The sequence below is a fragment of the Trichosurus vulpecula genome, chromosome 5 (genome assembly GCF_011100635.1).
Source record: "Trichosurus vulpecula isolate mTriVul1 chromosome 5, mTriVul1.pri, whole genome shotgun sequence".
NCBI classification, from domain to species: domain Eukaryota; kingdom Metazoa; phylum Chordata; class Mammalia; order Diprotodontia; family Phalangeridae; genus Trichosurus; species Trichosurus vulpecula.
In genome coordinates, this window is record NC_050577.1 from 208,702,591 (window position 1) to 208,718,145 (window position 15,555).

Here is a 15,555-nt window from a genome sequence, read left to right on the forward strand (position 1 = left end):
GGGGTGCGATGTTGATGGCTTCAGGATGCAGAGAACTGCAAGATGGGAGGTTGAGATTGGGAGACAGTTTATACCTCATTTTAGGCAAGAGTAAGATGGAAAGGAAGATTATGGAAGATCTTAAATTAAGGAGTTTGTAAAATAAGATGAGAGTGTGTTTTAGTGAATCTGAAAACTTCCTACTTTGTCTACGAAATATTTCTTCTCTTAAAACTACTGCCTGAAAGATGTGTTTTAAAAGGCATTTACCTTACTTAGATGCTTAAGTGATTATCCATTTTAGTTCCATGGGTTCTCAGTCATAATGACTCCTTAAATGCTTTTTTTCCACTTTTAAATCATAAGGTTAGGGGCAGCTAGGTGGCACAGTGAGTAGAGCACTGGCTCTGGAGTCAAGATGACCTGAGTTCAAATTCAACCTCAGACACTTGACACACTTACTAGCTGCGTGACCTTGGGCAAGTCATTTAACCCCAATTGCCCTGCGTTCCCCACTCAAGAAAAAAAGAAAGAAAAAAAATCATAAGGTTACGGCACCTTATTATTGATATAGTTAGCCTTTCCTTCTGAAAAAACAGAATACTTTAAAGATAGGATTTCATTTCTAAATACCTACTGCATGAGAATTTTTATGTGCATTTTAAGACAGGCTGAGATAGAATAGAATTGGATGGAAGTTATCTAGGATGACACTCATTTTGCATCCAGTCTCCTCTCTAACACAGGTCCTTATAACTTTTTGCTTATTTGGACTATAGTAATTCTGACAGTAGTCTCTTAAATGGCATCTCAGCCTTCAATCATTCCACTCCACTCTATGCTTCTCACTTTTGTCAAAACACTCTTTCTGATGTAAAGGTCTGCCCATGTCAGTCCCCGGCTCAGAAACTTAATGACTTCTGTTGCCTATAGAAGAAAACCTAAATATCTCCTGACTTTTGAAATCCTTCCTATCAATTGTCTGCACAGGTATGTCTTTCTCTTAGAGGTTTTCTCTGATCACCTCAAGTCAAAAAAGACCTCTTCTCCCTAAAGTTTTCTTAGAATATTTGCCTGGATAATTCCATTTTTCCTTTCACCTTCTGCTTTATATACGGATTAATGTATGTGTCCTATCCAAAATGTCCTTCTCTTTACCTTCCATTAGATTTTAAGCCCCTTGAAAGTAAGACCTTGGCATTTTTTCATTTTTGTGTCCCTATTGCCCAGTATAGAACCTGATAATTTAATTCAGCTAAACAAGTTTTTATTAAACACTTGCTACAAAACAGTCTCAGCTCTCAAGAAACTTATATTCTGTTGCACATAATATTAGTTTAATAAATATTTGATGAAATTGTTGAATTTGTTGCATTTCTATGTATAGAGTCAAAATTTCAGGTCTAACTTTTATCACTCAGTTGTAGTCTCACAGTGTGTGCTCTTGTTGGAATTCTTAGAGGGCCTCATTTGTTTAGTTTTCCCTTTTATAGTCTTAGATGATGAAAACATTGTTCCCAGGATTGTGTTTTGGCCAGATTTTTTTCTTGTTGTTTAAATTTTTCGACTATTTCTTTTTGATAGGTTTTTGTTTTATCTGCTGTGTGTTTATTTAAGGTTTTTGGGGGTACTTTGATAATAATAAGCTTTTGAATTATAACTAGAAAAAGAATTAATATTAAGTATTTTATAGAATATATTATGTATATATAGAATATATTATAGAAGTATTTTTATATATTTTTTAGGGATCTTGGAGATCCCATCTAGCCTGACCTGTTTTTTTATTCAGTGAAAAATCTTAAGTTCAGAGAGAAACAGTGAAGTCACAAACAGTAAATTAGTGGCAGAGCTGAGACTAGGACCCAGGTCTCCTGACTCTCAGACCTTAATATATCAATTAATTGACCATGTCTTTTTTTTTTTCTTAATCAGGATCCATTACAATATCTCCTGCTGCCTATACCTTCAGGAGAACTCGAGATTTCAGGCCATGGGCGTCACAGAGGAAGCCCGCACTTATCAAGGGTAAATATTTTTTCCATTTTTCATACTAAAAGTTTGCAAAGAAGGATTTTATGTCAGTATATGTTCATAAGCCAGCCTCTCCCCGGCCTTCCCCTGCTTTTTTTTTTGTAAGGGAAGAGGATAGTCTGTGTATATTGTTTTCAGTCCCTTCCTTTTCTTTTTAGTTTTTCTCTGTTGATTTCAGGAAAAAAGTGACCATTCAGCTAACACACGAACAGCAAAAGATCCTGAACCATGAGATCAAACCTCTCCAGGTGGTGAAAATTATGGCTTTTGCAGGTTAGAGAATTTGCTTTCCAATCTTTCCTTTTTTTTTTTTTCCCAAGCCTTCCAAGTCGAGGTATGCAGACATGCACGTATTCTGTGCTTCTCTCTTTTGTGTGGAAGTCAGAGATTGGTGTGAATGGATTTGTAATCCTCAGTACAGCACCCATTGTTGGGGGAGGGTGTAAGGGGGGCTGTCAGTATTTAAGAGTGATCTGCTATCTCTCTCCATGTCACCTTTGGTTTCCAGTCCTAATGACTTGTAGTAAGTTAGCACTGACATGGGTCTGATTCTTCTAATGTGGTGATGTTCACAGAAATTAAATATATAGAAGTGGATGAGCAAGTTAGTTATCTTTCTAATCTTGCACTTTCAGTTTCTTGTTGCCTGTCCATTTTGGGAATTTGCTGTTCCCTCTACTTTGATGTACTCCTTTCTAAACTACCTCTTGGAATCCCTAACTTCTTTAAAGGCTTCTCTCCAGTCAGAGTTCCTTTTCAAAACTTTTCTTGTCCTTCATAGTTGTTAAGCTCTCTCTCTGCTCAAATAATTTTGTATTTATCTGTATACGTGTTTTATTCCCCATTACAGTGTAAACTATATTCACGGTTGTGCTAGAGCTGGCTTTTAGCCAATAGTTAAATTTTCAGGGTATTTACACCATGGATGTTGGAAAAATGCTACAAAGCAAGGCTTGGTATATTGTATTGTTGATTATCTAGGCTTTAGGTGGTAAAGTCATCTCTCTAGCAGTTTGTTCAGTTTCTTATTTTCCCTTTAGTGTATCTTTGTTAGGTTTATCCAAAACTGAGAGAGACATTGAAATCTCCTGTCACTATTTTGTTACTTTATATGTCTTGTAGCTCAGATAATATTTCCTTTATGAATTTGGATGCTAAGGCATTTGGAGCATTTGGAGTTTGTTACTGATACTGGCTAGTTATCTGTGACTCCTTTCAGCGTAATAGTTTCCTTGTCTATCCCTTTTCATTTTTTGAATGTTTTTTTTTTCACTTTGTCAGATAGCAAGATGGTAATTCCTGCTTTTTTGGATTCACTTGCTGCAGTCAACTTTGTTTTTCCCATTCCCTCAGGTTTATTTTGTGAATGTCTTTGTTTTTTAAATGTATTTCTTATAAGCAACAGGTTTTGTAGGGTTTTGTTTTTCTTATCTAATCTGTCACTTTTTTATTTCATTGGATTGTTTAATCCATTCACATTTTTCCTCCGTCTCTAATATATTTCCCCCCAAGGATTTTTTTCCTTCTGCTGTAAACACAGTGCTGTGTTCCTTCAGTTACTTTATTCCTTTCTGGCTCTTTTCCTCTTATATCTGATTTCCTTGTTTGTTACTCCTTTTCCTTTGGGGTTTTGCTTATTAGTTTCCTTTTCTCTCCTGTTTTTATCTGTTTATATAAGTCTTCCTCCCTTTTATTCTCAGTCAAGTCAGATTTCCCCTTCAACTAGTCTTGTTCTTTTATTTTTGTTTTTTTCACTTTTTTGTGCCTCTTTACAAGAAGAATTTTTCTCATTCTTCATTATCTGTCATTTCTTTTCTTCTTCTTTAGACTCTCATCCTTTGATTCATGACCCCTATAATTATTTGTTCTTTCTCTATTCTCTATATTCTTCATGTAATCAAAATATCTAAAGTAGCAATTCAAGCCCTCACCTCGAAACAGTACTGCCATTGCCACATAGAGCTGGCCCCATGGATTCCCTTTTTCCAGTATGCCTCACCCCTAAAACAGTGCCAGTTACTGCAGGTGTCAGAAAGGATACCGCTCCATGGTAGGGTTCCCCTTCTTCCACATCCACCTTCGTTTACTACATGATTGTCCTGCCTACCACTGATTTCTACCCTCTCCTAGTTAATTTTTTCCTCTCATTTGCCTCAAAATCTTCTCTCTGGGTCTGTGCTTTCTCACTCTCCCAAGTGCCAGTTACCAAACAGGTTCCAGCTTCCTACTTCTGAAGTGGGAAGAGTGGACTTTTCAAGCATCAAATCAGATCACACCCAGTACAAGGTCCCCATTTCCAGTCGCTGACCATCTTTTTTTTTTTACCCTCCTACCTTTCCTCCCCACTTTTTATTTCTTCTTTATTCTTTCTACCTACTTTCCTGCCAGCCCTTCTCATTCTGAGACCACAGGGGTAACTTTACCTCCAATTTGACATTTCTCTTTATCCTCTTACTCCCCTCACCCTTCTCCTTCATGGTCTTTCTCATGTTGTAATATAGTCTCACAAAAAGCATTGATTCACCAGTGGGCAGGGTATCATTAGATTCTACTTATAATACCCTATGCCTATCTCTTCCCTGTTACCTCCACCAGACTTCTGCCTTCACTTATCTCCTTGTGTACAGTTAAAGTGAGGCTGGTGACCTTGCGTAGCCCTCCCTCACCCAAATCAAAGTCACCTGCAAGCCATGTCATCATCTCCCTGATGTTATGGTCTTCTTCGAAAATGAAGGACAAACACAACAACAACCTGTGTACAATTAGAAGTTTTTTACTCTCTACTATTACTCTGCTGTTGCTCCTGTCCTTGGCTTCTCCATTTATTTCCTCATCTTGTATTTCAAGAAGCAAATAATCTCTTCGGTTCTCATTTTACATCAGCATCAGTTAATAAATATTTATTGTTTACTTAGGTTCTAGACACTGTACTAAGCACTGGGGATACAAATAAAATGAGGGAGACAACATACAGATGAATATATACAAAACAAGGAGGATAAATTAATTAATGAGGGAAGACACTGGAATTAAGATGGCTTGGGGACTGCTTTCCATTCAAAGTGGGATTTTTATTGGGACTTAAAGGAAGCCAGGGAGGTCAGTAGTTGGAGAGAAGGAGGGAGAATATTGCAGGCATGGGGGGAAACTATAGAAAATACCTAGAGTCAAGAGATGGAACCCCTAGGTGGTCAGTATCACTGGATAGAAGAGTATGTGTTAAGAAGTGAAGTATAAGCAGACTGGAAAGGTTTCATGCAGGATTGACAGAGGATTACTATATTACCTTGTGAGACTCCATCCTCAGTTCACTGTGTTGAATGGAGTAATGTTTGACAGCCATTGCACAGGCTGGCAGACCCAAGTGGAGGATGGTTGAAACCAACACTGGAGTAGAGGGGGCAGCCACAGAAACCAAAATGCTTCTTAAAGATATAATACCTAGATATGGCACCTCCCTTTCTCCCCTTCCCACTCCGGCCCCTGCTCAGATAGACTGACTACAGCTCTCATTTTACAAATTCTGTTGTCTCTAAAATTTATTCTACTGTGGAGATCCTTCCAAAATTTCATACACTTTATTACCCCCGGAGTTTGGGTCAAGATGAGGGCATGAACAAAGAGTTAAAATCTCTCATTGGCAAATTGTGCTCAGAAACTCATCTTTACATGTCCTGCCCTTTGCCTTGCTCCACCTATGAAGTAGGCCAAGGTGGGAATTACATGTATCTCCTTATGAAATGCTTTTTAGATATCTTCCCACGAAAGCAAAACCTTTTCCCCTAGTATATACTCATTGTTGTATTATACATACGAGAACTGCAACACAGATGGAGAAAACTCCATGACACAGGAACAGCAGAACAGACAGGGCCCTTGGACTTTTCACTTCATGACCTTTCCCAGTGGCAAAGTCTATAGAAAGAACTTCCAAAAATGGGTGTGCTTGGGAAGGTCCGTTTCAAGTGTTATTGAGCATCTCAACTGCCTCCTCAAGATTGGGGAGAAAGACTCTTGAATTTATTGTTCACAGTTAAAACCTGTGCCATATTCTGATACATGATGCACTTTATATTCTGCTAATTCTGTTACACCATACCACAATAATAACACACAGTACAGTAACAGTGCTATAGAAAGTGGGACACAGAGAGGGCATGTGGGTATGTGGTTTCCCATTATCCTGCTGGTTATAGCAGGACTCATACTTCATGGAGTTTTGATTTATAGTTCAGACAGATATCCAACATTTCTTCCTCCCCCATATCCACTTCATTACTGATAGGGTTGCTTTTTGTTTGTTCTGACTGTTATGTAGGTTGTTGACCAGAAGCTAAGAATTCTTCTTAATAATGTGCTGTGTTATCCAAATGTTGGTCCAGGGGGTATTATGGCTTGTGCCACTTCTTTTTGAAGACCTTGACATAGACCTATATGACAGATGTGTCTCCTTAAGTCTTTTTTTCCCTAATGCCTTTTCTCCCCTTTCAACAAAGTCTGTTAGTACTGCTACTCCTTTTATTAGACCAAATTAGACAAACCAGTACACCTTAGGAAATATGAATAGACTACTGCAGCCCCAATAAATCTTAACACTGCAGTCCTGATAAATCTAACCCCTCTATTACCTACAAATAATAGTTTTTACTGACCATTTTGTCAGTTTCTAGGAAATTGAGAGACGTGACCTCACACATGGTTTCTGACACTACCACTTGTAACTGTTATTTTGCTAGTTTTGATTGGAGCCTATTATTGATGTAAGTATGAAACAGCGATTCCTGACCCTGCTAGAAGTAAAATATTCCAAAAACCATTAATCAGAGCATTAATCCTAAAGACCCAGTAGAATATAGAACTGAAGGGACTTTTTCTGAAATTGAATAAGTACACTTTGAAAAAGAGAAGGGTGAATGTGTTATTGAAACTACCAATGGAAAACAGCAGTCCTGGACTCAGATACTTGATATACTTACTAGCTGTGTGATCTTGGGCAAGTCACTTAACTTCAATTGCCCCGCCTTCCTCCCTCCAAAAAAAAAAAAAGAAAAGAAAAAGAAAACAGCAGTCTAGGCATATCAAGGATCAGGGGGGAATTGTGAAATTGATTATTGACTGATTAATAGTTAAGAGTTTTAGTACTCAATATAACCAATTTCTAGGGTTTAGATTTGGATTTATTTTGTGTAAGCCTTGGTAGAAAAGTTTGTAAGAGACTAGAGAAGAGATAGTGCACACAACTGAGATTGGACCTGCTCTGACTATAAGGGAGTGTCTTTGATCACTGAGGGATGACTGACCTTTGTTATTGATAATGGCTAGCTTTGCCAATAGATTACACTCAGATTTTTGTGTTTCATTTTCTCTTAATTGCAGATTTATCACAACACATTCTTCCTCAAACCTCCTGATGGCTCCCGTCTCTCCACATTCTCAGCTGAGAGCCTTGTCTCATATTTTACAGTAAAAATTGAGGTCATTTGCCATGAACTTCCTCTTCTCCCCTATTCCTCATCACCTATCATTTTCTCCTCCCTCATTCACCCCTGTTTTACATGATTAGTCTTATTCCTTACCAAGGCTAATTCTTATATTTGTTCAAGTGATTCCATTCCATTCCATTCCATCTCCTCCAACAGATTGCCTCCTCATTCTTTGACTTATTTTCTCCATCTCTTCTGGCTCTTTTCCTACTGTCTGCAAACAAGCCCATGTCTCCCCTATCCTGAAAAAAACCTTCTTTTGATCTTTCCATCCCTGCTAATTATTTCTATGGTTTTTCCCCATGCCCGGAATGCTCTCCCTCATTCTCTCCAACTGCTGACTTCAAGTCCCAGTTAAAATCCAACCTTCTACGGGAAGCCTTCCTTAATGCCTCTTATTTCCAGTACTTTCCCTTTGTTAATTCTTTCCTATTTATCCTGTATATAGCTTGCTTTGTACATATTTATTGGCATGTTGTCTATCCTATTCAATTGTAAGCTCCTTAAAGGCAAGGACTATCTTTTGCCTCTTTTAATATCCCTAGTACTTAGCACAGTGCCTGGCACATAGTGGATGTTATTGATTGATTAATTGGAAAGAGACTCTAGGGATGGAATGAGAAGGAAGGTGTCGTGGACTGACATAGGTAATTACCAGAAAGACATGAAATAGTGGCTCTTACTTTACACAAAAGATCTCACCCTAACAGATTAACAGGTGCCTTAGGTGTTAATAAAAAAAGAAAGTTGTACTAAAAGAGGGCCCCTTAGTGACAGTTTGTAGTGATAAAATAGGAACATCTTAGAATGTCCCCTCAATTCCTACAACTGTTTGAAGTGCAGTAGGAATACACTGAGAACTTGGTTTTGACTTTAAGACTGAATTAGAGACATCAGTGTCAATTAAACAATCACAAGAAACATTCCCAACCTTAAGTGTAACATGGAGTTCACCAACATGGGAAAAGGTAATGACAGGAGTAACAGGCAAGGACTTTCATTCCAGAAAAAAGAGGTCTTTACTATCACCCATAGTCCCTGTCTTTCCCCCACACCTTCATGCCAAAGATTCTCTTAGGGATCTTGAAAATTCTTCTCTTTAGGAACCTTGCAAACTCATCTCTTGGGAGTCTGGCAAACCCACCATTGTTTGGGAAATAAGAAGTACCAAAGTTGTCTCTATTCTGAATACACAGATCATACTTTGTTTTTTGGCAGTCTCTTCTTCTTTTTTTTTTTTTTGGATAAAATATGCAGAACAAAGTCTACTAGATTTTAATTATTTCCCTTGACCCCTGCAATCTAGTTCTATAGATCAGTAATTGTGCCATAGTCAACTATACTTTGAGAAGTCATTCAGACCAACTTTGGGACATTACAGAATAGGTCTTCCTGCATTAGAAAGATTCAAGCTTTGCACAAATATTTAAAGGAACAATCACTATCTCCCCAGGAATACTGTCCTCAGCAGAATCGTAAATGGACATCTTTCCTATGTCAAGTGCAAGGTGGATAGGAAGGAAGAAAAGTCTAAGATACTCTCTCTACATAACAGTGGGTTCACCAGGGAAAACAACTTTGCTCATAGGAAGAGGGAGCTTTAGAACCCTGTAGGAGTCAACACATTCATGTCTCTTGGTTTGATGTTATGGGTTTGTGAAGGTAGTTTCTTTCCTTCCATCACTGGAAGGTCCATCTTAGGTGGCTTGAAGGCTGCTGAGTCTTCTGCAATTCTAGTAGCCTGAACCCAAATGAGCTCCATTGGTGATGACTTCTGAGTACCTCTGTAGGACTGGACACTGAAACCTGAGTCGGATTTCTGAAGGGTTCTTGGTCCAAAAAGGCTCCATTTTTCAGATGAGGGTTTGTCTCTGTCTCCATTTCTAGAGTCCATGCTGCTGACATCTAGGCCACGTGAGGAAGTAGAAGATCCATGAGTAAACCAGCCTCTGGGCTTTTGCTTGGGAGAAGAATGGGGTGTATTACTTGGAGAAGACTGGATTGAAGCAGTCAGTCTATCTTCTTTTGTCATTTCTCCATTTTGTAACTTCAATTTATGGACTGCCTCTGCTACACGATGGTACTTGGTTTCTTCTGTGGTGAGGCCTTTATGGGGAGTGTATCCTGCTTCTGTCAACCTTGCCTGCTGCTCAAAGTGCTGAATGCTCTCTTGTGTCTGTTTTGTAATTAGAGAATTCATGATGACATGTGTAGCCTTGGCCTTCATCACTGGGGCCTTGTTCATTTGGTCACTGGAAGCTGAGGGGGTTACAGGGAAACTATTTTCTCCTTCCTCAACCTTGGAAAGCTGTTGGTACTTCCAATCTGGGATGACCGGCTTTTTCCATAGAACCTTACTGCACATGTCAGATGAAGGCGGAGATGTCCTGGGGGATCCTCCAGGACATCATTGTAACTAAATGCCCAACGATGCATTCCAATTGGCAAAGACCTAGAAGCCCACCTGTACTGTGCTCAATAGCAGGCACATCTGGCTCTTTGCATGATGCCATGAAAGACTGTGATCCAAGTGTTTCTTTCAATAGATATCCAGAACTGATTCCCCCAGTGAAAGTCTATGGAAGTTATGCAGATAAGACAAAGATGTCAAAAGGGAACATTCTGCAGCTAAGTGATGAACTAGCAAAGAGTCTCAAGCAGCTCTCATGCAGAGGCTTTATGGACAGCTGGGTTTCCGTGAAGGCGGGGGGCGGGGGTGGAGAGAAAAGGGGCAGGGGGGATAGAGACCGTCCGCAGCCCGAGGCTCCGCCATGGACAGGAAGCTGAAACCAACAAGGCTCCAGGCCCCCGTCACTCCCTAAGCGCCGAAGCATGGGGCGAACCAAGGCCATGATGCAAGTAGCACCAAGACCCAAACAGACCTCAACTAGAAGCAGAGGGAAGTGCCAATCTCTTCTAAAATGTCTCCTTTTATAGCAATAAAAATATACAGACTCATGAGATGGAATTGGGGTTGCTGGGATAATTGCTAAAAGGGAGGGGACTTCCTTTCTTGCCTTTTTCCTTTAGAACCTTTTCATCCTTGTCCCTACTCTCATACACATACACGTAATAGCTTTGAGCTCACTTATGTTTTTTCCATGGCATCCTGCATAGTTCTTCTGAAAAAATTATGAATATCTTGCTATAACTGATTAATAAAAGCTGAATTAACTGTTCTGGCATTCCTAGGGTTAAGTGGAGCTAACCCTGCATATTTCTTTGCATTTTTACTTAGACTGTTATATAAAAGCAGTTGGGAGTCTCATTATCTTCTTGGATAGTGGCTGAAACTACCCCAGTTCTTTGGATGTGCTGCACAATTTTCCATTCCTCTAATCAAAGCATCCCTAGCTTGTGTCAGCCTAGCAAAATCACCTGAGTCATTAGGATAGGGTCTTATAAAGGCCAATTGGAAGATTTCCCAGTCTGTCAGGGTCGTAAGCTCTCAGGAGTCTACTGGATGTTTCTATAACAGTTGCCCTCTCTCCAGAAAAAAGTAAGGTGGCCATTAAATTTGTTACATTTCCCCAAGTGGTATGATACCATTAAACATGACTTGGAATTGATTAATAACAGCTGCAAGATGCTCATCAAATTTTGGAGTGGCTTTTCTTCAGGTGGCAAAATCAGAGAGATTTAAAAGTATGGTGATTTCTAGCAATAGCTAAACCTCTATTCCTGATATCCTGAACAAGCGTGTCTTGAAGGGGAAGATACCAGTAGGCTGTTAACCTGGAGGAGTCATAAGAAGTCAGATTCCCTATAACATTATTAGGGCTTTGAATAGGCACTAAATCAGTAGGCCTTCCTCTATTCACAAAGGGAGTGAAATTTTTTGAAATAGAAGAGTAAGTTGAAGGAGAAGACTGAGTGGAAAGAGTATAGGATAGGATAGGAGAGAAAGAAGAGGGCCTTTTTGTTGCTGTGGACAAGATTTGTCATTTAGCAATGCCGTAGAAGAACTAATCATTCATTTGACACAGGTTTTCAATAGCCAATCTCAATTTTTCCAAAATACAATAATCAGAAGAGCCATATTCAGTCCAGAACAGCTCATCAGCCAAGTTCCTAGCAGTTTTAGACCAACTTTCACTTAGTTTAATAGCATATGCTTTTGTCATCCCCGGATGAACTGTCAGGCTACCTTGACTCCCAAGATTTTAGTTACTTTTCCAGGAAGGTTACTGAAGGAATACTGATTCTTGCTCCTACTGTCACCATTTAAAGGGATGTTAAGTGGGAAACCAATTGCAAATGATCACAAGTGGCCCTGTGGAGAATTAATTAGAAAAGATGGCCATAAGTTTCCATATAGTAGTGCTCTTGTAGAAGAGAACTATTGACTTGTAGGGTGTCCTCCAGTTCTAGCCAAAGCCCTAATTTGCTGCTGTGAGACTTGTTATCAGTTACCTAAAAATGCAGTCCTCAAGATTGGCAAACCCTTAATACCTCAGGAATTCCATTGCTCTTTAGAACACATTACATTCCCTCCTGTGTTGTCTGGTGGGTGCAGAATAGTCTTGTGTTAATTTGACTTTCCTTTATATTTGAAGGTCTTTTTTCCTGATTGGTTACAGAACTTGTTTTTTTTTTTCTGGATTGAATTATTAAGTTTAACTGTTGTGTGTCTTGAAGTTTGTAACCTATGGTTTTTTCCTTGGAAAGAATCTGTGAATTCTTTCAATTGGAATTTCCTTTTTTTATGTTTAGAAGTTTCTGAGCAGTTCTCTTCTATTATTTCCTACATTATAGTGTTAAGGTTTTTTGTCCTGTTGTGTTCTTCTGGGAGACCTGTGATCTTAGATTGTTTCTATGCAGCTTGTCTTCAAGATCAGTATATTTTACTTGCATGGTGAGCCTATTTTCTTTTAATGTTATTATTTTTTGCTTCTTTGAGGTTACCCTTTACTTCAGTATATTTGCATTCCATATATTTGCATTTTCATATTGTTCTCTTTTGTTTCTTTGGTGAGATATGTTATTGCTGATTCCAGTTTTTCTGTTCTGCCCTTATTTTTGCTGTGAAGGCCTTAAATTATGCTCTCATAATTCTCATTTCTCTTTTGAACCACCCAGAAACAGTGTGTTGTTATTTCATGTTCTCTTCAAATTCCACAGAGTTGTCTGCCTCATCAAGTGTAGAATCATTTTTCTTTGCTTTTCGGTATTTATAGATACCTGAATTCATTTTCTAGATCTAGAGGCTTTATTCCTCTATTGTTAATGTTTTCCTTATTGATTTGAATAATTTCTGCCTTTTTTTCCCTTTCTGATTTTCCCCATTTGCACACTTTATGACTCTATTCCCTCTGATGGTGGTTTCCATGGGAGCTGGATCTCAAAGCATCTCAGCCTCACCCCATGCTGGTCAATTCATAGTTCACCAGTCAAGGCGAACCAAGTGAATTTTGAGTGGTCAGAACTGGCCCCAGCTGGATTTTGAGCTCTTTCCCTCAGGCTTAGTGGAGTGTTACATAGAGTCCCACATATGTACAGTGTCTTGATCTATGTTCCGCCATAATCCTTTAGCTTAATTCTCTGGCCCAGCATTAGCAGGTCAGAGAGCTGTCATGCAGGTGCTTTGGGTTGTCCACCTCTATGCAGGCAGAGGCAGTTCAGGGCTCTGCAGTGCTGGTGCTAATGTGTGCCATAGAACTGGCTATCTCAGCCTAGGCTCCTTTACACTTTTTTTGGGAGATGGGGGAGCAGTGCTAAGTAAGCTTAGGATCAGTGAATGTCAGTTCATGATTTTGTGTCTGTGTATGTGTTTTTTTAAACCTTCTTTTGGATTCTGGGTGACCTAGACCATGGAGATTGCTGAAGCTGTTCATCTTTGGTGCATAATTTCTGTTTTGGAGAAGTTTGAGAGGTCATGGAGATCTGAGATAATGTCCTTCATCTTGTTGCTCACTGGAGAAGTTGTTAATGATGCAGATTAAACGTAAAAGTGTGTTGGCCTTTTTAGAGAGTTAGTTATTAAACATTTACCAGCACACTCTTGGCTCCATGAGAACGGGGACTTTTTTAGTTTTTGTCTTTGTATCTCTAGAGCCTCATTGATAGTAGGCACTTAATAAATTCTTGTTGACTGCCTTATTTGACAAGTGAGGTAACTGTTCCCTATAGTTGAATTAACTTGCCAAGGCCATTTAGGTAGAAAGTCAGAGAAGTCTGACTCCAAATCCAGTGATCTTTTTACTCTACCAAGATGTGTTGAGAAGGTTTAAAATTCCTAACTTCCAGTCAGCTGCCTGGTCTTAATTTCATTACTTGTGTTTGGGGGTAATTAGCTAAAGCACCTCTATGGTACCTAAGGGCTAATATTTTCTGAGTCTACAAAAAGTTTTTTGGTTTGTTTTTTTTTTTTTTTGATACAAAATTTTCAGATTAATTGAAAGTGTTATACACAAGAAAGATGTTTCTGACCATATCTAGCACAGCACCTTCTATATTGTGGACACTCAAATAAATATTGATTTGAATTCATTATACTTAGTTAAGTATAATTAGTACAATGAGCTATTTTTTGGCGGTATTGTAAGCCCCTTTCCCCCCCACAGTTAGAAGTATACAACTTTTCTCTTGGTTTCTAGGCACTGGAAAGACCTCAACCCTAGTCAAATATGCTGAGAAGTGGTCTGACAGAAAATTTCTCTATGTGGCATTCAACAAGAGTGTTGCAAAGCAGGCTGAACAAGTGTTCCCAAGCAATGTTACCTGCAAAACTTTTCACTCCATGGCCTTCAGAGACAAAGGGAGACTGTATGTATTGTCACTACCATCATTATTGTTGCAAATTCTTACTGTCTTGCATGTGTGTGGTGTGTGCATAAAACATATAGAAGCATAATATATAAAACATAATTTATGTGATATGTATATGACATTTGTGATAATTTGTGACTATAGTAGTAAGTAGAAGGTTTGACGTCATTGTCCTTTACAAATAGAGAGTAGAAGATGAGAGATTCAGTCACTAACCATCTCAGTCCTCTTACATTTTTGAATACCAACAACAAAATTTACTCAGATTTTCTCACAGTGCAAGAACATAAGCCAGGACATAAGCCATACCATTTTCTTTCCTACTTGTAAGCTTTTTGGGGCACTTGATGCTGCAAAAGAGAAAATAATAAAAAAAATCCCACCTTAATTACTGATATAGCCCTTCAGTGAAATATGGTAACACCAGAATCTAGCAAGGCCTATGAAAGACACATATCTTCAATACTTTATATTACTATGGACCTGCCAGTGGACTTCATGTTTCTTACCTGAGGATCAACTTCTCTAAGTTCAGGGAGGTTCATCAACAGCTTCTTTTTTAAGTCATTAAGTTGTAGTTGCTCTGGAAGAATAAAGTGTTGTGGTTTATATCAGGAGAAAGGAAATTGACTTTGATTAAATCTTGATTAAAATAATTTTTTATAGTATTAGTATATTCTCATTTGACCATGATAACACTATGATGAAGACAGGTTAGGAATTATTATGGTCTTTTGATTCCTAGCCCAATATTCTATTATATATAACACCTAGCATACATGCACACACATACACACATACACACACACACACACACACACACACACACACACACACAAATATTGCGGTTTACTGTTTATTAAATAACTTTGGATATTCATTACAGGTACCAGTTAGGGAAGAAACTGAATCCTTTCAAGCTCACACCCTTCATGGTCAACTCTGTCCTTTCAGAAGGAAAAGCAGGGTTCACAAGGGCCAAATTAGTATGCAAGACCTTAGAAAACTACTTTGCCTCTGCTGATGAAGATTTGAACATTGAACATGTGCCCTTGTGGTGGAAGAACAGTCAGGGACAGAAGGTCATGGTAGATCACAGTGAAAAGCAGGTAAGTATTTAAACTGAAAATGATGGTCTTAGAGATTTAGATTTGAAGAGAGTGAATGTGCACTCTCCGTGTTTCTCTCTTACGTTTCTCCTTGACACCCTCTTTTTTGATTTATTTATTTTTTTAGTTTTTTTTCTGAGGGTTCCCAAGTTTACTTTTCCAATAAATAGTAATAGCAGATA

General features: G+C 38.7%; 1 protein-coding gene and 1 pseudogene across 2 annotated transcripts in view; one reads left to right on the forward strand and one right to left on the reverse strand.

The window, feature by feature from the left end:
* The window catches only part of FBH1 (F-box DNA helicase 1), a 106,089-nt gene that overhangs the window by 47,296 nt on the left and 43,238 nt on the right, over positions 1 to 15,555 (forward strand). For both annotated transcript variants that reach the window (XM_036759304.1, XM_036759305.1), the window contains exons 7-10: positions 1,915 to 2,007; positions 2,192 to 2,286; positions 14,093 to 14,261; positions 15,151 to 15,373. In XM_036759304.1, the coding sequence (XP_036615199.1) occupies positions 1,915 to 2,007; positions 2,192 to 2,286; positions 14,093 to 14,261; positions 15,151 to 15,373 (580 nt within the window). The remainder of the gene's footprint in view (positions 1 to 1,914; positions 2,008 to 2,191; positions 2,287 to 14,092; positions 14,262 to 15,150; positions 15,374 to 15,555) is intronic.
* LOC118850115 lies at positions 9,067 to 10,141 on the reverse strand (annotated as a pseudogene).